Source organism: Mytilus californianus, unplaced genomic scaffold (assembly GCF_021869535.1).
Source record: "Mytilus californianus isolate M0D057914Y unplaced genomic scaffold, xbMytCali1.0.p SCAF_7, whole genome shotgun sequence".
NCBI lineage: Eukaryota > Metazoa > Mollusca > Bivalvia > Mytilida > Mytilidae > Mytilus > Mytilus californianus.
In genome coordinates this window covers 84,570,589-84,597,716 of record NW_026262723.1, presented here as the reverse complement: position 1 = coordinate 84,597,716, position 27,128 = coordinate 84,570,589, and the positions used below count along the sequence as shown (strand labels likewise).

Here is a 27,128-nt window from a genome sequence, read left to right as displayed (position 1 = left end):
CAATGGAAAAATTGCTGAATTTTTCGTTTCCGTTCTCTAACTTTAGTTTGCCTCAACCAAATGTTATGAAACTTATACACAATGCTTATTACTACAAAACACAGATCAAGTTTGAATTTTGGTGGCGTCACTTTTACTGTTCTATAGTTATGCCCCTTTACAAATGGAAAAATTGCTGAATTTTTGTCTCGCCTTGATGGAGTCAAAAAGCGAGACTTAGGTATGCTGTTTCCGGTGGCGACGGCAGCGACGGCGTCAACAATGTATTAGTTTGTGATTAGGTCTAGTTCATGGTGAACCACTAGTGGTAGGTCAATGATATTTGGTATGCAGTTGTATTAGCATTGACACATCTCATTACCATCGAGATTATTTGGCCCCACCCTCTCAGTCAAGGTCTATTGACTTTGAAACTTTTCATAGTTTACATGTATTAGTTTGTGATTAGGTCAATTTATGGGAAACCACTAGTGGTAGGTCAATGATATTTGGTATGCAGTTGTATAAGCATTGGCATATCTCATTTCCATGGAGATTATTTGGCTCCGCCCCCTTAGTCATGGTCTATAGACTGAAAATTTTGTTAAGTTAACATGTATTAGTTTGTGATTAGGTCAGTTCAAGGGGAACCATTAGTGGTAGGCCAATGTTAATTGGTGTTCAGTTGTATAAGCATTAGCACATCTCATTTCCATGGAGAATATTTGGCCCCACCCCCTCAGTCATGGTCTATTTACTTTGAAACTTTTGCTTATTTTACATGTATTAGTTTGTGATTAGATCAGTTTAAGATGAACTGCTAATGTTAAGTCAATGATATTTGGTATGCAAATTTATTGGCATTTGCAAGTATTGTTTCCATGGAGATTATATAGCCCTACCCCTGATCATGGTTCATTGACTTTGAAACTTTTACATAGTTTACAAGTTAATGTTTGTGTTTAGGTTTGTTTAAAGGGAACGACTTATAATAAGTCAATGGTATTTGGTATGCAGTTGTATTAGTATTGGCACATCTCATTCCACGGAGATTGTTTAGCCATGTACCTTCAGTCATGGTTCATCGACTTTGAATATTTGCATAACTTACATGTTAAAGTATTGCTATTTTAATTTCAACATTTGCATTATCAAAATTACAAAAAGGCAAGACATATCTCTGTGATAACAGTTTATTTGTTTCTGTTCTCTAACTTAATTTTGCCTCAACTATATGTAATGAAACTTACTACCACAAAACTCAGATCAAGTACAAATTTGGGTAGGGTCACTTTAACAGTTCTTGAGTTATGTCCCTTTATAACATTATATGCAAGTGGGGGGCATCATCTGTGTCCCATGGATACATTTCCCATTTATTGCCTTATTTTTTAAAAATTATAATAGATAAATAGAAACTTAAATAAGCAAAAATGGTAAGCAAGACAAAATCTACAATTAAGACAATATGGAGGTAATATTCCGACAACTCCTTTATTGGAGTTATTGCCCTTTAATGACGAATTTTACCAACTTTTTTGCATTTTGCTTTATATGATAAAAATTATTATAGATAAATAGAAACTTTAAATTTCAAAAATGATCAGCAAGACAAGATCTGTAAACAAGTCAAATTTTGCCGATATAGTTAGTATACTGTCACTCTTTATAGGAGTGATTGCCCTTAAATAAGGATTTTTTACACCCTCTTTTGTGTTTTGGTCTGTTTTTCAAATACTAATAGCAATAGACCATCTGTTTTTGGTGTATGGAATAATTGTAAGGTGTACATGTCTGTCTGGCAGGATATATCTAACCTTGACCTTATTGTCATGGATCTTTAAAAAAGTTAAGTTTATGTGATACTTGTAGTGAAACTGTCATCTTTTATTCTTTCAACATAAAATCAATGGTCAGTAAAGCAGGCGAGCCATTTCAGTTTGTGCAATCTTGTTTAAAATAAGGACAAAATTACTTTTCTACTAAAACATGATATGATAACATGAACAAATTCATTTATTTTTCTATCAAATGCCAAGAATAGGGACGCCCACTCATTGTTATGTCATGACTAAACAAGAATATGTGTCCAAAGGACATCATGCACTGATCGAACTATCACATTTCCATGCTTATTGAACTGCCAAATTTGGATAAAACCCTAGGACCACTCAAGTATTATAATTGAAACATCTTAGCTGTAGTAGTCTTTGAAAGAACATTTTGGTTAAAAATGGTCAAAATTTAAATTTTTTATAATATTTAAATAATATGAAAGCTTTGTTTCCATTTTAGGTCAAGGAAATATATATTACCATTATACAGAGAGTATCAAGGTTCTATAGAGGAAGGAGATGAAGAAGAAGAAGTATGTTTATACAGTTATTAACAACATTTCTTAAATAATAACTTCATTTCAGTTGTCTCTAATTGTCCCCCGCGAAACATGTTGCGGGGGACATGGAAATACCTTTCATCCATCCGTTCTTCTGTCCGTCCGTCTGGTCTTGTTAGCGCTCTCAGGTGTACAGTTCTTGCCAGATCTTTATAAATTTTTTATCATAGGTTAATATAAGCAATGTCTTGGACGAGTTCAAAAATCAGTGCCGATCAATTATTTTTAAAAGAGTTATGCCCCTTGGAAACATTAATTAAATGGAAAATTGCATCGTTAGCGCTCTCATGTGTTCAATTCTTGCAAGTTTTTTTAAAAATTTATATCATAGGTTTATATCAGCAATGTCTTGGAAGAGTTTGAAAATCAGTACCGATCAATTATTTTTATACGACCGCAAAAAAATTTTTGTGGTCGTATATTGGTATGACAATGGCGTCGTCGTCGTCCGGCGTCGTCGTCGTCGTCGATGTCGTCGTCGTCGTCCGGCGTCGTCCGGCGTCGTCCGAAGACACATTGGTTTTCGCACTCTAACTTTAGTTTAAGTGAATGGATCTTTATGAAATTTTACCACAAGGTTCAATACCACAAACGGAAGGTTGGGATTGATTTTGGGGGTTATGGTAATAACAGTAAAGGAATTAGGGGCCAAAAAGGGGCCAAAAATAAGCATTTTTGTAACTTCCAGACATAACTTGTGTGTTAGTGTATGGATCTCTTTGACATTGTACCACAAGGTTCCATATCACTATAGGAATGCTGGGATTGATTTTGGGGGTAATTGCCTCCAAATTTTAGGAATTAGGGGCCAAAAAAGGGGCAAAAAACAAGCATTTTTCTAGTTTCATGACAATAACTTGTGTGTAAGTGTATGGATCTTTCTGAAATTGTACTACAAGGTTCCATATCACAAAGGGAAAGCTGGGTTTGAGTTTGGGGGTAATTGCCCTAAACGTTTAGGAATTTGGGGCCAAAAAGGGGCCAAAAAACACATTTTTTTCTAGTTTCCAGACAATAACTTGTGTTCAAGTGTATGGATCTCTCTGAAATTGTACTGCAAGGTACCATACCACAAAGGGAAGGCTGGGATTGAGTTTGGGGTGATGAATCATAATGGGGGTTCAAAAAATTTTGGGGGGGGGGGATTTATTTTTTTTTCCTTTTTTTTCTTTTTTTCCTTTTGTGTTTCTTTTAAAATTTTCCATTTTAAGTTGGTTATTTCTGATTTGTATTTAAAATCAAATAATAATGATATGGTAGGAGATACACACCAAACAGGATGTGTAAATTATTATATAATAAGTATTGTGCAATAGCAAGAAATTTTCAATTGCACAGTATTGCACAATAGCAAGAAATCTTCAATTGCACAGTATTGCGCAATAGCAAGAAATCTTCAATTGCACAGTATTGCGCAATAGCAAGAAATATCCAATAGCACAATATTGCGCAATAGCAAGAAATTGTCAATTGTACAGTATTGCGCAATAGCAAGAAATATTTAATAGCACAGGATTGTGCAAAAGAAGATACTTCCTATAAATTGCTTATTTCTTGACCAATTTCAATGGGGTTTTATTCTTGATTTCATGGGGTTCTTTAATATGCTGAATCTAACCGTGTATTTAGTTTTTGGATTTTGGGCCCCATTTTTAAATTGGTCCACATTGAGGTCCAAAGAGTCCAAAATTAAACTTTGTTTGATTTCATCAAAAATTGAATTATTGGGGTTCTTTGATATGCCGAATCTAACTGTGTATTTAGATTCTTAAATTTTGGTTCCGTTTTCAAATTGGTCTACATTAAGGTCCAAAGGGTCCAAAATTAAACTTAGTTTGATTTTAACAAAAATTGAATTCTTAGGGTTCTTTGATATGCTGAATCTAAACATGTATTTAGATTTTTGATTATGGGCCCAGTTTTCAAGTTGGTCCAAATCGGGGTCCAAAATTAAACTTTGTTTGATTTCAACAAAAATTGAATATATGGGGTTCTTTGATATGCTGAATCTAACCATGTATTTAGATTTTTGATTTTTGGGCCCCGTTATCAACTTTGTCCACATTGAGGTCAAAAGGGTCCAAAATTAAACTTTGTTTGATTTCATCAAAAATTGAATTATTGGGGTTCTTTGATATGCCGAATCTAACCGTGTATTTAGATTCTTAATTTTTGGTTCCGTTTTCAAATTGGTCTACATTAAGGTCCAAAGGGTCCAAAATTAAACTTAGTTTGATTTTAAGAAAAATTGAATTCTTAGGGTTCTTTGATATGCTGAATCTAAACATGTATTCAGATTTTTGATTATGGGCCCAGTTTTCAAGTTGGTCCAAATCGGGGTCCAAAATTAAACTTTGTTTGATTTCAACAAAAATTGAATATATGGGGTTCTTTGATATGCTGAATCTAACCATGTATTTAGATTTTTGATTTTTGGGCCCCGTTATCAACTTTGTCCACATTGAGGTCAAAAGGGTCCAAAATTAAACTTTGTTTGATTTCATCAAAAATTGAATTCTTGGGGTTCTTTGATATGCTGAATCTAACCATGTATTTAGATTTTGGATATTGGACCATAATAGGTGAATGTCCAATTTAAAATTTTTAAGTTCTTAGACCACATTCAATCTGTGTTAGAAACCTATGCTGTGTCAAATATTTAATCACAATCCAAATCCAAAGCTGTATCAAGCTTGAATGTTGTGTCCATACTTCCCCCAACTGTTCAGGGTTCGACCTCTGCGGTCGTATCAAGCTGCGCCCTGCGGAGCATTTTATTTAAAAGAGTTATGCCCCTTGGAAATTTAGATTATATGGAAAATTGCATCGTTAGCGCTCTCATGTGCACAATTCTTGCCAGAATTTTATGAAACTTATGTCATAGGTTTATATCAGTAATGTCATGGAAGAGTTCGAAAATCAGTGCCGATTAATTATTTTTAAATGAGTTATGCCCCTTGGAAAAATTATTTATAACGGAAATCGGATTGCATTTGCTCTGAATAAAATTGAGAAGGAAATGGGGAATGTGTCAAAGAGACAACAACATGACCATTTCTCTAAGATATTTATAAATTGTTTTAAAGAACAAAGAAAAGTACTTTTTTTTAGTTATTGCCCTTGGATAGATTAAATATGTGCAATGCGAGGGACATTGGAACTCTGTTCTATTATTATCATATATATGTTCTTTCAGTTGTGATATACGATTAGGGCAACATTTTGTCTTTATATTGTTTTCAGGATAAGGTAATTATATCCCACAGAACAAAGTTCCGTAGGCTATAATGTTTTTGACCCGTCCGCCTGTCTGTCTGTCCATCCGTCCATCCATCCGTCAGTCCTGTTCTTGTCATCACAACTCTTCTGAAACCACACAACAGAATTTCATTAAGCTTTGTAGATAATAATGACATACTATGTAGATGTGCATATCTACATGAAATTATGATTCAAATTTTTTTCTAGGAGTTATGCCTCTTAAAACTTTCTACCTAAATATACAACTGCAACAGTTTGTCATCACAAACCCTCTGAATCCATACTATAGAATTTCATGAAACTTTGTAGTTTATTAGGACATACTATGTAGATGTGCATATCGACAGGAAATTATGATTCAATTTTTTTTTCTGGGAGTTAAGCCACTTTAAACTTAGGAATCTGGTGAGATCTTGTTTGTCCTGTGACAATGTGGGGGCATGGAGTATGTTAGCATCCTCACAAAGGTTCTTTAATTTTCTCGGTGTCATGACAATTTTTGGAATGTAGATTTGTGGTATAAAGGTATAGATCTCTTTCTAACTGTCTACCCTGACTTCATTTTCATGTGGTAGTATTTCAAATCATTTTCAGGACTAGGTCATTTTCTCTGTGATAAGCATGACAGGTCATCAATATTTGTTTTAAGAGATTTGTTGTAAGAAGAACTGGTTATCATAGACATAAGTGATGGGTTAGAAGGAGTCTGCACTTATATAAGAAATGAATAATGCTTTTAACAAAATAACAATTTAATATTATTCAAATTTACAAATTATAAATAATATAATCAAATAGCTTTATTAATTGTTCAAAGCACTGTTTTTTTTCTTCACTAAAGAAAAGCCCAGTTTAACTGTAGAAAAGAAAATACTTCTGGTTTATTTATTGGATGATTCTTAAGTAGCTTGACGAAACAGGCCCGAAATTAGTCACATGTACACATTATTCATGTTTGGCCAGTTTTGAAGAATTTGATAATTTTTTCTATTTCAAGGGACAAATCTTGGCTCAATTGCACCTCACTATTTTGCCATGCAAATACAGAAATACAAATTTGCTAAACAAGACCAGTGTATATATAGAATAACATTTGATTGTGTTCAATTTATGTGTAGCCAGGGCTTTATTTAGTCTCTAAACTAAAATATTTAAACAATAACAAATCTGGTCACAATTGGTCTTGCAAATGTTTTAACCAAAAAACTATTACCTTATGAAACACCTTATTTTCTGTAAAATAATTTGCTAATTTGTCTTTGCAGAATGAAGAAGATGATTTCATTACTGAAGATATTATATCACCTTCAAATGGAAAGTTTACAATAGGAAGTTTGAGTAAAACACCATCAGATTTTATGGAATATGGAGTTTCACCAGGTTTTAAACATGTTCAAGACATGACTTGATATGAGATTGTGATGTGAGACTCATCTCTCTCGTAAATAATGCATATCTGGTTATAATGTCAAAATTAGTATTGACCTTCTGCAGATAGAAATATAGATTGGTCTGTGATTAAGATCTACAAAGAACTGTATCACTGTTTTGTGTGAAATATATACATAGCATTTAGTTGTGCATTTGCTGAGAACTTCAATGAGAGCTGATTTTTCTGAAATACCCAGCAAAACTGAATTTGACCATTTTTAAGATAATCTTTGTGATTTATTTGTTGAATTAGATTTAAATATTGTTAATATATTGGGATATTTATTTATTATACATGTTATTGTTAAGGCCACTATAATTTGATTTAGCATTCATAAGATTTTCCATCCTAAATTTAAACCATACAAAATTTCTTCCTGTTTAGAGATCATGGAGCTAAGGTACTTGAATTTCCATTTTTTCTTGGAGTTATTATATAAACCCTTGTTGAACACAAATTTTGACTGGCTTGCTTCAAAGTTGCTTGCAAACTTTTTTAAGATATTGTCTCAAGCATTGTTTATAAGATTGACATCTGAAGACGATGGATTGGCGGAAGTTTCAGTCTTTTCACAGTGTTGATTGGGTGATTGTTATGATCTTTTATAATCATGTTATAGCATAATGTTTTAATTTGTTATGAGTAAGGTTTACCCTTGTTCGTCTGTTCATATGTCCCAAAATTTGTTTCTGTTCTCTAACTTAAGTTTGCCTCAACCAAATGTTATGAAACTAATACACAATGCTTATTACTACCAAACACAGATCAAAGTCGAATTTTGGTGGCATCACTTTTACAGTTATAGAGTTATGTCCCTTTGAAAATGAAAAAAAAGGTGAATTTGCCATTTTCATACTCTAACTTTACTTTTCATCAACCAAATATTATGAAACTTATACACAATCCTCATACTCTAACTTTACTTTTCATCAACCAAATATTATGAAACTTATACACAATCCTTATAATCACAAAACACAAATCAAGTTTGAATTTGGTTGGTGTCACTTTTAACTGTTCTTCAGTTATGTCCCTTTATATTTAATAGAATTTATGATTCAGCATAAATTCGGTTATTAGTGTAAGCATAGATTACTTGTGTTATTAGCTGTTTCATCTCTATTAAATGTAGGCTATCAGATGTATGTTTGTCAATGCGCAATATGACTGCGCACGCGATCTTTTCATTCCGACATTTGAAAGAAACAGACGGAATATTATTTGGTGATTTAAAGATTTAAAGAAAATTATTTTGGTGATTAAAAAGATATAGGATCCACATTGTGCAGGTTTTGGTACCACTTTTCTACAATTGGAACTCAGGTGGTATAATTAGAGTTAGTCTCCCGCAACAATTGTGGGATATTTAATAGAATATAAGTGTTTTATAACAAATTAATTTCAATTTATTGCTTATTTTGCTTATTTTTACATGTTATAATACTTTTACTATCCGGAGGTACAGGCCATAATCTTGCCGGCGAAATGACGATTTAAGTCGCCAAAGAATTTTGAAAATCGCTAAATCTCGCCGGCCGACTGACTTCATAGCGAAGTCAAATCGCTATCAAAATCGGTAAAAGGGAGACAACTTGTGATTTACAAGTCTCACAGGTAAAAAAAAAATGGCGGCTGACAAGGAAAATCGAGATTTTCGAAACGACCCAGGACTAATATTGTAAACGATCAAATTAAATAAATACAACGGCGACTTTGAACATCCTCGGATATAACTTTCAAAACTGTTCATTGACAAACGGAAAACTGACCGTCTGTTTAAGTTATCGTTTTACGATGATTTTCATCTGAGGATGTTGCGTAATCACTCAGCTGATTTGTTTTATTTTTATTACCTACACGAGTCGATCAATTTTACTATTCGGTTGGTAAAGGGTGGGAATTAACGGTAGATTTATTATATTCATTGAATAAAAATTGAAATATAAAAGGTAGAAAGACTGCTGATGGATAATGTGATTCTGATTGCAAACGTACGACACTCGACCAGATTGTGATCAGCAGTGGATTTTTTCTCATGACCACTTCGTTGATATGAATGATATTTTTAAAAAATGATAGAAATTAGCTCTTTATCGGATAATTAACTTGAGATTGAAAGATATTTTCATTTATAGACTTACACTTACAATCTTTAACAATAATCTCAATTTACTACAACTAACTTAAATGTCCTGGACATTCAATAATCTGATAATGTTTTACAAAACAATGACAAGTGGTGATATAAATAAAATTCCCAGTCATGTGAAATTCATCATATTTTTCTGGAGTTTTAAAAATAAATTGAGGCAGATGCACATGAATTTAATGCATCATAATCTTGATAATATTACTAGGCTACTCCCTCATGTCCCAATCAACAAATTTTATGTAGAACACATTATGGTATCAATAAATAAATAACTATATATTGTTTAAACCTTTTTATTAAGAACTTTCTATATATACATTGTGTACAATAACATATGAAAAAACTGCAAGTACATCTTTTATTGAATATAAAACAATTTCCTTAGTGATAAGCTTGAAAACACGATGCAACCGAAACGGTAATGGAATCTCACTTCTCCAAGAAGTTGACCACTTCTCCCTTCTCTCTCATGGAAGGAGAAGTCACTTCTCCCTCATCAAAATCCTAGATTAGGCCCTGGAGGTAGCGATCGGTGTTTATGTATAAGAATTGAGCCATTAATATTTTTTTTATGTACTGTTACATAGAGATATACACGTTTTATTCCATTTCATCTCAACGCTTGACACCGATCTGCACATTTCACTCCGGCGGTCACAGCTTAATGCTAATTGAAGGTTACGCATGTTCAACATAATTATTTTTTATCTCTTCATGTATGCATCACCATAACCTTAACTGTAAGCATCATTATATATGCAATCGCAACAATTTGTTAGCTGTCTTATTATCCACCTCAGGTTATTACTATCATTCTAGATGTTATTATCATCATTCTAGATGTTATTATCATCATTCTAGATGTTATTATAATCATTATAGATAGTTATATATAGTACATGTGTTTTAAATATCGTCTAGTATTCTGTTAAATTAACTCTGTGTCCGTTTAATTACTTTGACCGATTTTATAATATAAATTAGCATATATCACCTCACTTGCGCTATTTTTAACAGCATCGTCATTCGGTACAGATTGTTTAATCAGCCTCCTCGCTCGTGTAACCCAGAATAATTTATTGTCGGAAGCTGACCGACATTTGTGCAACGGTATCACTTCACGTAAACACAAATATTTCATTCCTGACAGATGAATGTTAAACTGGTTGGTTATAGGCGTCAATGAACTTTTAAAGTTCGCTAATTGACAAATTCTTTATTTATAGTACAAAGCAATATTCTGTTTTGGTTGTTCAATTTAATCTTATAGTTGTTTGGCACTAAGATGAATACAAGAAGGTCATCAAAAAGATGGAAAGCCACTGCAACATAAGGAGCTGCATCTAGACAAGAGGAAACACAACTTTTACCAGGTTCAGTACCAGCATCTAACGATCCCCCAACTTCAGGAGGATAGTTGTTCTTTTGATGTAGTAAATCGACCAGGTAATGCAATCGGTAAAGATCATTCAAATCTCACGCAAATAACTACCGTATTTTGCGGATTAAAAAGCGCACCCCTAAATAAGGCGCACAGCCGTTTTTGGGGGTGAGGATTGTTTTTTTCCTTACATAAAACGCACCTGCATATAAAGCGCACCCTGATGAAAATGTACATGCATTCTACTGACCTTAGCGTAATGAATGTTCACTCCTTCTTGTAACTCACTCCGTAACATGTTTCATTTTTATTTTCAGATTGTTGAGAAAGTTGAAAGACATTTTGTATATATTTATTTGTTTCATATTAAAATAAATAAATGTTAATAAAATTATTATAATTTTCTTATTGTTTTAATCATGCCAGATTCATTAGTTGTTTTTTGTCAACAATGGCCATGTGTTGACAGCTTGGGTGTCCATTGAACCTTGTTGTTTTGATTAAAATTAGTTCGGTGTTGATTGCTTATTTATTGTTTGAATTGGAATCAAGGATTTTAATTAATCTTGAAAAGGTATTCATTAAAAGTTACCCAAGCCATAAAACTGCCATTGTTTACCTTGATTATGACCTACTTAATTACCTGTACCCACGTGTGAAAACTGTTCACCCATAAGTCAGGAAAAAAAATTATTAAATTAAATCTAAAGAATTTTATTGTTGTTTATAAAATAAAAGTTCAAGTTTTATAAGTAACAAACATTTTTCAATTTAAACTTGGTTGAAAACTGCAACAAAACCATTCAGTTTCTGCAAGTCATTGTCTATTTTTAACTGAAAGTGAGATGGGCCACGGAAAGGGGAATTCAAATAAGACGGCGATATATAAATGTCTTAGCATATTGAATTATGAAAATTAATATTCATTTTTTTTATTTCTTACACCAATATGTGGCTACAATATTTCATAAAGATATTTCATTTTGAAACAATAAAACAACAAGCAGTTACTCCTCAATAGTATATCCTGTATGGTACCTCTTTTCAAACACGCTTATCTTTCTTTGTTTATGAAACACTTTAAAGGGTTCATTTCAGCACATGGTTATCACCATCGTCATTAAAAGAGACTTGAAATATTGGAAAGAAACACAATCACTTTCTTTATTATTTCTAAAGAAGATTTTATTTAAAAACACATTACAACAACAAACAATTACATATTTATTGTAAATACACAATTAATATCCTCTTTCAAACACGGTTATCTTTCTTTGTTTATGTAATAAACACATGGTTATCAACTCCGTAAGCCAACAATGAAATAAAGAACAAATGATAAAGTATATATATTTTTATTCATAACAAAATATGCCACATGAAAAATTTATCAAGTCACTGCAAGCACTTGACAATCTGACGGTCTCCATAAAAAAAATACAGATATATATTTTTTTTCACGCTTGCCCTGAAACTGAAAAAAATACATACATAAAGCGCACCTGAGTATAACACGCAGGGACAATGACAGAGAAAAAAACCTGCGGCTTATTTAACGAATTTAACGGTAGTTACTCTCCTAGTCTTGATTAAGATGTTAGTCAGTACTTAAAATAAAATAAAAAAATCAAACGGGCGAGTATGTCATCTTTGTTCTACTTAGGAACAACTCTATAATTGATAATGATCAGTAAAAAGTGTCATGTGAACAGGGGAAACTTTTTATTAAACCAGTTTTGCCTCATACAAAAATAACAAATAAAGAAATTGAACTTGAGTATAAATATATTGTTGCTGAGATACTTTTGCAGTGGAATTAAGCTCGATATAAAGTTCAACGGTTTGGGACTAGGCATTCGACAACTATGTTAATATAGCAGTATTATTATATCCTCAATCGATTTGGCTGTCATTAAAATGAATATTATGTTATCTACGTTTAATGTTTACAATATATACTTGATAGTCCTTGTACAACTGTTCACATTATTTAACACACATTTCGATGTTTCTCTTTCGAATACAAAATCTTTCTAATTAGATACGTTACAGTTTGAGATAATAAATTCCTAACGTAATGTATCTACAAGCTGCGATGCCGATTACGATTTGAACTTTTCTTGACCTTAGAAATGATATATAGTAAATGTAAGGAAACCGTTAACTCTCTGAGATTGTAAGTTCATGTCAACGATTTGCAGACGATAATCTTTTCAAAGATTAAAACTTTTGGTGATCAAGTTTGTAAAAGTATCTTGCAATCGAAAATAGTGTACAAACGATCTCTACGCTAATGATTAATACTAATAAAAAAAAAATTATTCTAACAAATGAACTAAATTACAAATAATATTGTCATCTCGCCAGATATCAAGAAAAATATATATATTATTGAACTCCATTTAATTTTATCTAAGACTGACCAGTGCTTTGAAGGAACCACACACGTTATTGATGAGCGGCCTAGAGATGCTTATCCTATTTTTGCTTAAACGAAATAACTTACTGTTTACAAGTTTAGACCTGTCACTGGTCAATTGCTTTGTTATAAGTCCCCTACCGATTGAGTTTAGGGGGACTTAAGGTTCTCACTATGTTCGTCTGTCTGTCTGTCCACCTGTCAATCCGGCAAATCAGTCTTCTACATTTTTGTATTCGTGCTTGAAGATATCGGTTTGATATTTGGTGTATTGTTTTATCATGACAAGTTACTGACCAAGTATGAATGTTGTTCCGGTCTGATGATTTTGTGCAGAGTTGTGGTCAAATACACACAAATAATTAGTTTTCCGCACATTTTTTCGTCATACTTGAAGACGTTGATTTGATAATTGGTATATAGTTTTATCGTGACAAGTTACAGATCAGGTTCGAATTGTGTTCGGGTCTGATGATTTTGTGCAAACTATGGTCCTTGGACTAAGAGAATTCATTAAAATAATCAGTTGTCTGCACATGTTTTCGTCATGCTTGAATATATTGATTTGATAAATTGTATATAGTTTTATCATGATAAGTTACAGACCAAGTTTGAATTGCGTTCCAGTATGATGATTCTGTGCAAAGTTATGGTCCTTGGACTGAGAAAATGCACTCAAATAATCAGTTTTCCGCATATTTGTTCGTCTTACTTGAAGATTATGATTTGATAATTGGAATATAGTTTTATCATGACAAGTTACAGATCAAGTTCGAATTGTATTCCAGCCTAATGATTTTGTTCAAAGTTATGGTCCTTGGACTAAGAAAATTCCCCCAAATAATCAGTTTTCCGCAATTATTTGTTTTTGGTTATTGCTTGAAGATATTGATTTGATAATTTGTACATAGTTTTATCATGGTAAGTTACATATCAAGTTCATATTTTGTTCCAGTCTGCTGATTTTTGTGCTGAGTTTTGGTCCTTGGACTTAATATTCTATAAATTCACACACATTATCAGTTTTCCTCAATTTTTTGTTGTTGTCATGCTAGAAGATATTGCTTTAATAATTGGTATATAGTTTTATCATGACAAGTAATTGCTCAAGTTTCGAGTTTTGTTCCGGTTTGGTGATTTTGTGCAGAGTAATGGTCCCTGGACTTAATAAAAATTTACTTAATAATCAGTTTTCCACATTTTTTTTTCTCGTCATGCTCGAATATATTGACTTGATATTTGTTCTATAGTTTACACCATGACAAGTTATAGATCAAGTTAATATTATGTTCCAGTACAATCAATTATTAACCGGTAGTGGCTATGTATTGCAATGCATTACTTTCAGAATGCTTGTTTTGATAGAACTCCTTTCTCTAAATATCAGTTTAGGAGTCCTAAAATAGTCACTGAATATTTTCGGATTAAGTCAAGGGATACAAAGTTCTCGTTTCTTCAGGAAAGGCGCTGCTACAGAGCTGCCATAAATGGTTGACCTGATTCTAAACCTCAGACAATGTGTTCATGGAAGTCTATGTCATTTCGTTCATATATTCAAATACAACAATGGGTAAAACTGTTTGAATTTTTTTCTAATTTTATGTTTAGAACTTGCAATTACTTTAGTAATACTAACCGTTATGTAAGATTAGCAGTTTCGCCAGTAATCATTAGAGTTTGGTTTCCACCTTTGTAGAAAACGAATTTATTCAAGTTTGGAATATACCAGGTGGCATTCATCTTGTACAAGATTAAACTGGAATTCAGTTTTCAATATCTCTAATTTTACACATATGTAGATACGCGGAATTGATTGAATTGACAATACGACAGGAGTATAACATATAAGATGTGGGAAAAAACATATAAGATGTGGGAAAATACTGTGAATATAGTTTCTGTTCTTTTACTGAATATCAGATTGTTGTGGTCTTAAGTTTGCCAAATAAACATGACATTATTCCGTAGTAACAGAAACAATGATTAGAACCAGAAAGAGGACAATCAGCTGGCTGGCTAGTTTGATCATTCGTCAAGGGGGATATTGCAATCAATACATACGATACTCCGATGTATCTCCCAATTCCATATTTAAATGCCAAGATGGTGAACATTTGACTCATATTGGTAATACATTTTGCTTACCACATTTCAAGGCGCGGTAGAAGCCTTTCTTGTCTACACACCACATACTTTCCACAATGTGTATTAAGAAATTGCATGATATTCATTAGAATTCAGTTATTGTTAGGGTTTAAATATATGAGTCCTTTATATTGTATTTGGCTCACAGCTTCTACGCAGCTCTATCCGCTTTTAATGGCGGTTGACCCGACAGTCATTTATGACTGTCTTGGTCAATTTGGCACATTTTGCTGCGTTTCCTTTAAATATGCGTCATTTGGCGTCATATTTCATTTAGCATCCAAAACATTTGATATTGTGGGTCTCTGTATCCCAGGACCACCACACAAAAATTTACGAATCTCTGTTTCCCAGGATTCATTTAATTGGATGCTTTATTTATTGTAAATAATTAGTTATCTAGTTATCTATCTATCTATCTAGTTATCTTTTTGTAGTCTGCCAATATGAAAGGTGACTACGTTTAATTAATTATCTATTTACTATATATATATCTTAATTATTTATCTATTTAGTTATCTAGTTATCGTGTCGTAGTTTGCCAATATGAAAGGTGACTACGTTCATCGAAATATCTATTTACTTTACATATATATATCTTAACTGTTTACCTAGTTATATGTGTTTATAATTTTATAATAAAGCTGTGGCCAAATACTGCCAATACCGTGTTTCTAATCATTGCGCATCAATAATAATAGAATTTATGATTCAGCATAAATTTCGGTTATTAGTGTAAGCATAGATTACTTGTGTTATTAGCTGTTTCATCTCTATTAAATGTAGGCTATCAGATGTATGTTTGTCAATGCGCAATATGACTGCGCACGCGATCTTTTCATTCCGACATTTGAAAGAAACAGACGGAATATTATTTGGTGATTTAAAGACCCACCCACCCACCACTATGTCTTATACTACCTAGCATAATATATCATGAACATATTTTTGCTGTGTCTTTACTATATTTTTCAGGATGATTCTTGTACAACAGTTCGGATGAACCGTCAACTAAGCAGTATATGTGGAACATCAGATTATTATCTACAGTGTACTTGTCCGTTGTTTGCTAGTATAGCTATGCCATCTCAACGTGTGTTGTGTTTTAAGACTATTTATTCTTAGACATTTATATCTACAGTAATCTGTGACTTCGTTCGTACATGTATCATGTAAGAACAATTTTTGTACGTGCCGGTTTACATGAACATTCCGTAGTGATATTTAGTCATGGGCACATTTCGCTGCGTTTCCTTTAAATATGCGTCATTTGGCGTCATATTTCATTTAGCATCCAAAACATTTGATATTGTGGGTCTCTGTATCCCAGGACCACCACACAAAAATTTACGAATCTCTGTTTCCCAGGATTCATTTAATTGGATGCTTTATTTATTGTAAATAATTAGTTATCTAGTTATCTATCTATCTATCTAGTTATCTTTTTGTAGTCTGCCAATATGAAAGGTGACTACGTTTAATTAATTATCTATTTACTATATATATATCTTAATTATTTATCTATTTAGTTATCTAGTTATCGTGTCGTAGTTTGCCAATATGAAAGGTGACTACGTTCATCGAAATATCTATTTACTTTACATATATATATCTTAACTGTTTACCTAGTTATATGTGTTTATAATTTTATAATAAAGCTGTGGCCAAATACTGCCAATACCGTGTTTCTAATCATTGCGCATCAATAATAATGGAAAAATTGCTGAATTTGCGTACATTGACTCTCACATATTTAAAAGTAAGGGCATCTGTATCCCATGGACACATTCTTCAATTATTGGATTTCATTTACTCAATGTTGTAAGAAGAAATTCATCCTTATGAGTTTTATAAATATTGTTTCTATTGTAATTACACACGAATATTACACAATTATTTGTGTCTGTCTGGTATCACGTTTATAATATTGCTTGTGAGATTTACTTTTTTACTACTACTGCATTGACCCTGAAAACTTTGCAAACAACTGATTATTTCAAATAATAAATATTAAATCTCTTTCCAACGAACTGAATCGAAGTTACAATTTCCTTTCATAATTTATGCTGTTAGAAAAGTGTAAAATTTCACGCAATAAGTTTACAAGAAATCAAATTTTATATTGATCATTAGATTTAGAATTAAAATTTCTTATAATTTATAATCTCTTGAGAGCATAACAACATTTGAAATTTGAATTTTTTCCCAAATTGTAAAATTGTGACAGAATATAAGTTCCCCCATAATATTTTTTCCAAAGAACTTTTAGCATATAACTAAAGTTCCAAGTTGGTTAAGATTTAACAAACTATTTCATTTAACCCATATCCCCTCTAATGCTTCTTTCCCCTTATTCAATTTTCCAGAGTGATGGCACAGCTTAAAAGGATATGTTACATTTTGTTTCAATTTCCTGACAGGACACAATATAATAATAAATATAATGCATCATGCAATTAAATCGTATATTGTAAGTAGACTGACACTTTGTCTGCAGATGTCAATCTTAAATCAAATGCTTGAGCAAACATCCTAAAATTCCATAGAAAGTTGACAAAGCTTTTGGTCACCATGGATAGCTCAAAGTGAATTTTAAACTTGCAGCTTGTTATTATTATTGTCGAGCCTTTGACTTTTGTCGAAAAAGTGAGACATAGCGATCCTACAATCTGTCGGCGTTGTCACACAAATATTCACTCTGTGGTTAAAGTTTTTGAAATTTTAATAACTTTCTTAAACTATCCTGGATTTCTACCAAACTTGGAAAGAAGCTTGTTTATGATCATAAGATAGTATCCAGAAGTAAATTTTGTAAAATAAAAATTCCATTTTTTACGTATTTTACTTATAAATGGACTTAGTTTTTCTGCCAGTTAACATTACATTCACTCTGTGGTTAAAGTTTTTAAAATTTTAACAACTTTCTTAAACTATCCTGGATTTGTACCAAACTTGGACAGAAGCTTGTTTATGATTAAAAGCTAGTATCTAGAAGGAAATTTTGTTAAAATTTTGTTCCATTTTTTCCGTATTTTACTTATAAATGGACTTAGTTTTTCTTCCAGTTAACATTACATACAGTCTGCAGTTTAAGTTTTTAAAACATTTATTAGATTCATAAACTATCCTGGATTTTTACCAAACTTGGACAGAAGCTACTTACAATCAAAAGATAGTATAGAGAGGAATATTTTTATTAGTTTTTTTCCTCATTTTTGTTGAGCCTGCGACTAACAGCAAAAGTAGGCGAGACACTGGGTTCCGCGGAACACTTACAATTTTTTTATTTTACAATGACTAGATTGTAAGTGTTTCTCTCCATCTATTGCAGTTCATTTGAGATTCTGACCCAAATCCAATTTGTCTCCATTCCTTTCAGTTTTTTGTCGAGCCTGCGACTTTTGTCGCAGAAAGCTCGACATAGGGATAGTGATCCGGCGGCGGCGGCGGCGGCGTTAGCTAACTTCTTAAAAGCTTTATATTTTAGAAGGTGGAAGGTCTGGATGCTTCATACTTTGTATATGGATGCCTCATGTTACGAAGTTTCCGTCAGTCACATGTCCAATGTCCTTGACCTCATTTTCATGGTTCAGTGACTACTTGAAAAAAAAGTTAAGATTTTTTGTAATGTTAGATTCTCTCTTATTATAAGTAATAGGATAACTATATTTGGTATGTGCGTACCTTGCAAGGTCCTCATGCCCATCAGACAGTTTTCACTTGACCTCGACCTCATTTCATGGATCAGTGAACAAGGTTAAGTTTTGGTGGTCAAGTCCATATCTCAGATACTATAAGCAATAGGTCTAGTATATTCGGTGTATGGAAGGACTGTAAGGTGTACATGTCCAACTGGCAGGTGTCATCTGACCTTGACCTCATTTTCATGGTTCAGTGGTTATAGTTAAGTTTTTGTGTTTTGGTCTGTTTTTCTTATACTGTATGCCATAGGTCTACTATATTTGGTGTATGGAATGATTGTAAGGTGTACATGTCTAGCGGGCAGGTGTCATCTGACCTTGACCTCATTTTCAAGGTTCAGTGGTCAAAGTTAAGTTTTTGAGTTTTGGTCTTTTTTTCTAATACTATATGCAACAGTTCAACTATATTTGGTATGTGCGTACCTTGCAAGGTCTTCATGCCCGTCAGACAGTTTTCACTTGACCTCGACCTCATTTCATGGATCAGTGAACAAGGTTAAGTTTTGGTGGTCAAGTCCATATCTCAGATACTATAAGCAATAGGTCTAGTATATTCGGTGTATGGAAGGACTGTAAGGTGTACATGTCCAACTGGCAGGTGTCATCTGACCTTGACCTCATTTTTATGGTTCAGTGGTTATAGTTAAGTTTTTGTGTTTTGGTCTGTTTTTCTTATACTGTATGCCATAGGTCTACTATATTTGGTGTATGGAATGATTGTAAGGTGTACATGTCTAGCGGGCAGGTGTCATCTGACCTTGACCTCATTTTCATGGTTCAGTGGTCAAAGTAAAGTTTTTTCAGTTTTGGTCTTTTTTTCTAATACTATATGCAATAGTTCAACTATATTTGGTGTATGGAAATGTTTTATGATCTATTTGGCAGTCACGCAGGTTTTATTTGACCTTGACCTCATTTTTATGGTTCATTGCTCAGTGTTAAGTTTTTGTGTTTTGGTCTGTTTTTCTTAAACTATAAGCAATAGGTCAACTATATTTGTTGTATTGAAGAATTGTTAGCTGTACATGCCTGCCTAGCATGGTTCATCTGACCTTGACCTCATTTTCATGGTTCTTTGGTCAATGTTTAGTTTACTTGGTTAATGTTAAGTTTATGTGACAGTTGTAATAAAGCTTTATATTTAGGACTATCAACATAATATCAATGATTAGTAAAGAAGGCGAGACATTTCAGCGTGTGCACTCTTGTACACATATTGTATCGAAATTATGTTATCAAGCAGATGATACAACCAATAAGAAACTCCCCATCAGCTGTAATATTAGCCCCAAACTAAAAGCTCTAGTCCATCTAGCATGTTTTTACATGGTCTTTTAAAATATGATCTGCTATGGTAGCCATGTTGGACCAAAACAAATTTTAGTAAGATTCATGCATATGTGGAATGATACGATTTAAAGGAGCATTAGCTCTAAAATTGACAAAAAATCAAACTGTATATGTTTTTCTTTTTGGTTTTAACATTTATAAAAATGGAATTGTGAAATAATATTTCGCCATTAGCAGTCAATTTTGGTTCAATTTTGTCATAACAAGCTAAAAAATATCGATGATGTATTGGCTTACAAGTCAATAAATCCATTCATTTGAATCCGTATTAATGTGAACTTCAATTTAACGCTTAACTGGGATGGGCTGAGCATGTCTTGAGCATGTTTAGTTATTAAAAAGGAAAGAATGTAAATATTGAAAAGTGAGACAAGGCAGCTACCGGGAAGATCCCTTTTGTTGACTGATTATGCCCATAAAAAATCATTCAAATACAGGTAAAACAATGATTTACAATTATTTTGTAATCAATGACATGCAAAATCAAACAGACCTAGAAAAATCATCATTATACGATTACAAGTGCTTACTCCACCTGCATATGGGATATAAATTTCCCAACTCATTCGGTATTCAAGAGCATGCAGCTGCTACTCAGATTTTATAAAACGTCGCCAGTGTCTCAGTAGGAAGTTGATGAGCTAACTAAAAAATTCAGTGGAAGATACCAAAACCTTGTTGATATATATTCCGTATCAACTTTCACAAATAATACATGATGGTCTTGAAGTATAGATTCTAGGTACTGACGTTGTTTATCATCTAAATTACATGTTAAAGTCCCCCTTTTTTGTCCTTGTATATTTTTAACCTTTACTGTTTATCCATTTTTGACTATATATTTATGACGTAGATCGGTACTTATACATCCCGCCATTGTGTTATTGTGCTATGGTCAATTTTGAGTTCTTGTCTTTCATTTTTAGTCCCCTACCGACGAAGTCGCAGGGGACTTTAGGTTTGCACTCCGTCCGTCCGTCTGTCTGTCTGTCCGTCCGTCTGTCTGTCTGTCTGTCCGTCTGTCCATCCGTCAGTCCGGCAAATCAGCTTTCCACACTTTTTTTCTTCGTTCTTGAAGATATTGATTTGATATTTGGTATATAGTTTTATCATGACAAGTTATAGATCAAGTTCGAATTTTGTTCCGGTCTGATGATTTAGTCCAGAGTTATGGACCACAACTCTGGACCATATCTAATGTTAGAGTACTATGTTAAACCATATTTCTCTACAAAGGAGATAACTCATTTTTTAAAAGACATTCTTTGTTAAATTATTTGAAGAATTTTTTTGCAGGTTTGTTTGTTATTTAGTATAAACTAATTTTCTGAATGCTATATATATATATATATATAAAAAATTATGAAGAGAAATCCTTTAATTAGATAATAATCTATTTTTATTAATGTATATATTTCAATACATTACATTGTGTAGATAAAAGTTGTTGACATTTTATAGATAAGTTACAAATCTATATTAGTTTGTGACAAATGAAAGAAAAAATATTTGGAACTATTAATTATATTTGATTATAATTTGAAAATAGATATACACTATATTACATCATATCTAATTTTAGAGAACTATTAATCATATCTGATGTTTTTTTCATCATGCTTATAAGATATTGATTGATAATTGGTATATATATAGTTTTATCATGACAAGTTACAGATCAAGTTCAAATTTTGGTTTCGGTCTAATAATTTTGTGCAGAGTTATGGTCCTTAGACTTGAAAAATTCACGCATATAATCAGTTTTCCACACTGTTTTTAGTCATGCTTGAAGCTATTGACATGATATTTACTTTTGTTTACACCATGACAAGTTATAGAACAAATTAGCATTTTGTTCCAGTATAATGAATTTTTATCCGGTAGGGGACTATGTATTGCCATGCAATACTCTCAGAATGCTTGTTGTTTATGTACTTTGTCTATATGCCAATTTACTTATGTCAAAATGTTAAGATGGAGTAATCCAAACTTGATCAGCTATGTGGCATATGATTAAATATTTGATTTTAAGCCAATACGTTTACATGACCACCCCTGAATAAACAAATCATACTCTAATCAACCGATAAAATGAGGTCCACCATGGAATTTTCTCTTTAAGAGGAGGTTTTACTTGGTCTAATTATACCACACACAACAAAGTTGTGGAGGGTATTATGTTTTCGATCTATCTGTCTTAGTTTTTGATCTGGATAGGGGTTTCATTTTTTGGTCAACTCTTCAAATTTGGATTAAAGTTCAACTCATCAATACCTTGTATGAGTTGTATAATCAGAAAAAATCTGAATTTGGGACCATTTTGGGAATGGGGACTTGAAAATATATACCATAGTATTAATTTGTGAGAGTTTGTGAGGTTGCTCGCTAAAGAGATTTCATTGTTTATTGTTTATGAATAACAGACACTTATTGTAAAAGTTTTTATAAAGTAAATGAAAATCTGCTTACATTCATTTTGGCGAACAAATCTCCTTATCATATACATATACATTGATAATCACTGGCAGGATTTTCTTACAGATATAATTTAAGCAACCCCTTGATTCAAAATCTACCATCTATAATCTGCTCAATAGCCAAACTAAACAGTTCCAATAACTCGACTCAAGCAGTTTCAACAATCCCCTCCCTTCTTTCTCGCAAGAAGCTTTTGACTAAGCTATCTATCGTAAATAAGGTTTGTCATGAGAGATTTTAAATGCATCAACTTATTCAGTCTATATTTTGGAAAACAAAAATCAATCTTAATTTACTTAACATTTGACAAATTTTGCGGTTTCCTGTTTTCGAAGATCTCTTAATAAAAATCTGGGATAGTAATTTCTGGTTATGAAATTTTGTCAGTTTCCTTATAAACATGATAAAATCATGTTTGTTATCTTTCAATTAGAGAAACATATCACAAATTTCCCAGTTTCCTATTTTTGGAGATTTTATGATACAATCATATCCTCAAAGTACTAAGTACGATCATGAAATCTTGTCAGTTTCCTTATACAATCCGTTTCGTGATTCTAAAAAGTTATATTGTGATAAAAAATGTTGCTACTCTAACAACATAAATATTGAAATTTCACGGTTTTCATTGAATTTATATTTAAATGATTTTAACCCAAAATCATCATTTTCCATCACTTTTTATTTGGAAGACTTTAAATATATCAAATATGATGATATCCCGGACTCAAAAACACTCATGTAGTTTTTGTTGCTCGAAGATTGACTGGACTTTAAGCCGATAGCCACAAATTAAAAATAAAGGTTTCTTCCAGGGATAAATAGGAAGTCAAAAATATTTTAACAAAAGCGATTACTCGTTATTAGATTCTGAAATTATTTTTTTTATAGATATTTTCACTAGTAAAACACTATTGAACTGGAACGGCCATTTTAATCTTAACAACTCTTCGAAGACAGAACAATAAATTATTCAGTCAAGATTAGTCTTTCAGACTATTTTCAGACTAATCCACTGCGGTAAATTCAGCACTGTTCAGGCCATTCGCTTGCAGTCAATTAAGATCAGTTCAGTCTATTTTAAGTCATCATATCATATCGAGAAGCTTAATTATTATGGAACAACTTGGCGATTTATTCCGAAGAGAGCAACTTGGTTTGGCGGGACGTGGGAGAGATGATAGGATTATAGGATTGACGAAAACTGCATTAAAAAGGTATTAGGACGAGCACTTGTGGACAATGAAACGTTCAACACAATAATAAATGTTATAAAAGGTATTATCAATGATTGCCCACTAACACACGTTTCATCGGATCCAAATGACGACCAACCCCTTACTCCGTCGCATTTATTACATTACCATGATTACCGATACACTGGTCGAATCACGCTGAACATTAATGTCAGAGATGTAGTTCAGATTCATGACGATGTATCAAGAGTAAATTGGACTTTGACTGTATTTGACGAATTAATTTGCGGCAAAGATGGACTTACACGATCAGCCATAATTCGAACTAAGAATGGTGTGACATCTAGACCAATCAGCAAACTTTAAAAAATATGCAAAATTTTAATAGGACACATTTACCCTGTTGTTCAGATCAGAAGTACCTGTATTTGTACTATCAAACTTCCGGGAACCAGTACTCTCTAATATTCAATTTAAGGTATGCTGATTGTTTGTAACTATCGAGACCCCTATCCACTAGTAAACGAATTTAAGTCTTAAACGGTCATTTTGATCTTCTTAACAACATCTGAAAAGTCTGAAAATGAAATATAACTAGAGGCTCTAAAGAGCCTGTGTCGCATAAACATATATAGATATAGGAAGATGTAGTATGAGTGCCAATGAGACAACTCTCCATCCAAGTAACAATTTATAAAAGTAAACCATTATAGGTCAAGGCATATGTATACTTTTTTGTATTGTCCTTCTATAGTTCTTATGTAGAATGGCCCAGCGAAATCCACTCATATAACTTAAAATAGATGGTCCTCACGAAGTCTATCAGCTGGTAAGGGTGCAGGGTCCTGAACGGGGTAGGTTCTCCCTGTAACTTTAGGCTGTTTTTCGTTTGTTTCTTCCTTAAATCGTTCATGATGTCGGCATAGTTTCTATGTTGTAAATTTTGAATTAACATAGAAAACATATTCTGAATTTCAGATACGGATAAGATTACACTTTGCTTGTCTTTTTTGAAGTTTCTAATGAATCGAAATTGGTTGTCAGTCTTTAGCCATTACGGTACTATCATGCTATTGCTCCAAAGTGTCACTTGTTCAATGTTAATATTTTCCATAAGATAATTCAACAGTCTAGCTTATATAACGGACGCCATTAATTCAAGTTCCGGAATGGTAATTTTCTTCAGTGGTACAACTTTGTTCTTTGTCATCACTAGCGTGCTTTGGTTTCCATCTGCGTCTACAATATATGCACATGATCCGTAGGCCTTTAAGATTGTATCGGTAAAAAAGTGGATATGTAAGTTATTCGTTTTTAAGGTGTTGTCTAGGTAACAACGGGAAATCTCCAAGTTTGGTACATTAATTCGTGTCTTTTTGTATCTCTCTCTACTGTGAAACGACGTCCGACGATAACGGTTGTCCAAATCTACTTTCATCTCCCATATATGTTGCATCAACATTTTACTCCTAACGGTAAAAGGACTGAGAATTCCAAGCGAATTGTACACTTATGATTACTTACGGAGTATATCGCATTTTAATGAAATACTATCATATACTGAGAGTGGGCCTCTACGTGCAAATGTGAGTGTGTCGTTTTCTGTGTCCCATCGCAAGCCGAGTACATTGACAAGTGTGTCTTCGTCTTGTACATTTTTGGCTGAATCCCGGTTTTGTAATTCTTTGCATTTTGAAGCCCATTAGCGCAAATTAAAACCTGCTTTTTCAAATATCGAACGTGATGTATGTATGTAGTCTAACAAATCTCTTTGTTAATTAAAACTACAAATAATGTTATAAACATATAAGTCTTTCTTAAGCATTGCTGTCCAATCAGTTGGATTTTCTGTCAAATGTTTACGTATAACAACATTTAGGATGAACGAAGAGCAAGTTGCTTCAAATAATATTGATTTAAATCGGAATGTGGTAAGTCGAATGTTTGTGTCATCCGGGTTACTAAGCTTACAAAATCTAGTAACATCACGATCCTCCTCATCAAGACTAATATTAAGAAAAGCTTTTTCTATATCTGTCACCACAGCGTATTTGTGCATTCTAAATCGGAAGAGGATTCAGGTTAAGTCATTCATGTTTGTCATTTAAACTCGAACTAACATGTATATGCTTGCAGCTGCAGTCAAATACAATTCTAATGGGCGTGGTTGACGACTCTTTATGTACATGATGGTGATGTATGTAGTTAGCCTTTGTTTTAGTTGATTGTTCATCAATTCTCTCAATGAATCTACGTTCTTCTTGTTCATTCATAATTTGACCGTAATACTGCAAAAGTGAAGGTTCTCGACTAAGACGTTTAATTACAGTTTCGGTTCTCCATTGTGTAATACTGCTGTTGTCCAGTAAAGTAGGGTGTTCCTCTTCCAAGGTAGCTTAGCAACATATCTGTTTCCATGGTAACTAGTACAATTTTCTTCATATACATCTTGGAGTTTTCCGTTTTCAGATTTGTTGACAGTATCCTTTATAACAGCAGCTTCAACTTCCCAAAATTTCTCCAAATTAAGCGCTTTAACTTTGTGACTTACTAATACGTTCATCATTGACGTACGTGTGTGATATGAATTTACAGTGAGTCCATTAATCGGGCCGCACAGAAGGTATCCGATTATCTCTGGTTCAATCAAAACGGTAATTTTCCGGTATCTGTAAGTAGGTAAATGGTACCAGTATTTAGATGTCTGACTTTTTGCTCTCATTTGTGGCACCACATCCTGACAAATTAACTGTCTCTTGTCCGTTAATGGCTAAACACAGTCCTGTAGCTAGTTTTTCTGTAATGAAGGACCTCTACGCGCCCTCGTCAAATGTTTGCGTCAGTACAATGAAATCCTGAACTTATTTGCGCTACGGCAGTTTTTAGTAATACATTGGTCTGTGTCTGTGAATGAAGAACTGTACCCGTTTTCAATCGCTTTGTGTTGTGTTTCCTGAATTGTGCTTAAGTTATATATACATATGCGTTACTCTCTGTTTTTCTTCTTGTTGTACCTCGTCTTTGCATAAACAAGTATGATGCCGTTGTTTTTACCTTTCCTGAAACTTTGGTGTGATTATTGTGATGTTCAAGACAGTTAAAACATAAACGATACCGTTTAACAATAGAAATTCTTGCATTGTGTTCAGTAATACTAGTACAGTTAACGGCGGCGTGTGATTCGAGACAAAATACGCATAACTTTTACATTCATTTTCCTGTTGACTGGTTTTGTACGT

At 32.9% G+C, this 27,128-nt stretch overlaps 1 protein-coding gene across 12 annotated transcripts in view; it reads left to right on the top strand.

Annotated features, from left to right (window-relative positions):
* The window catches only part of LOC127707717 (RNA polymerase I-specific transcription initiation factor RRN3-like), a 214,645-nt gene extending 207,290 nt beyond the window's left edge, over nucleotides 1-7,355 (top strand). For all 12 annotated transcript variants that reach the window (XM_052212414.1, XM_052212411.1, XM_052212412.1 and 9 more), the window contains 2 exons: nucleotides 2,275-2,347; nucleotides 6,901-7,355. In XM_052212414.1, the coding sequence (XP_052068374.1) occupies nucleotides 2,275-2,347; nucleotides 6,901-7,044 (217 nt within the window). In that variant the 3' untranslated portion in view covers nucleotides 7,045-7,355. The remainder of the gene's footprint in view (nucleotides 1-2,274; nucleotides 2,348-6,900) is intronic.
* Nucleotides 7,356-27,128: the final 19,773 nt, after the last annotated feature.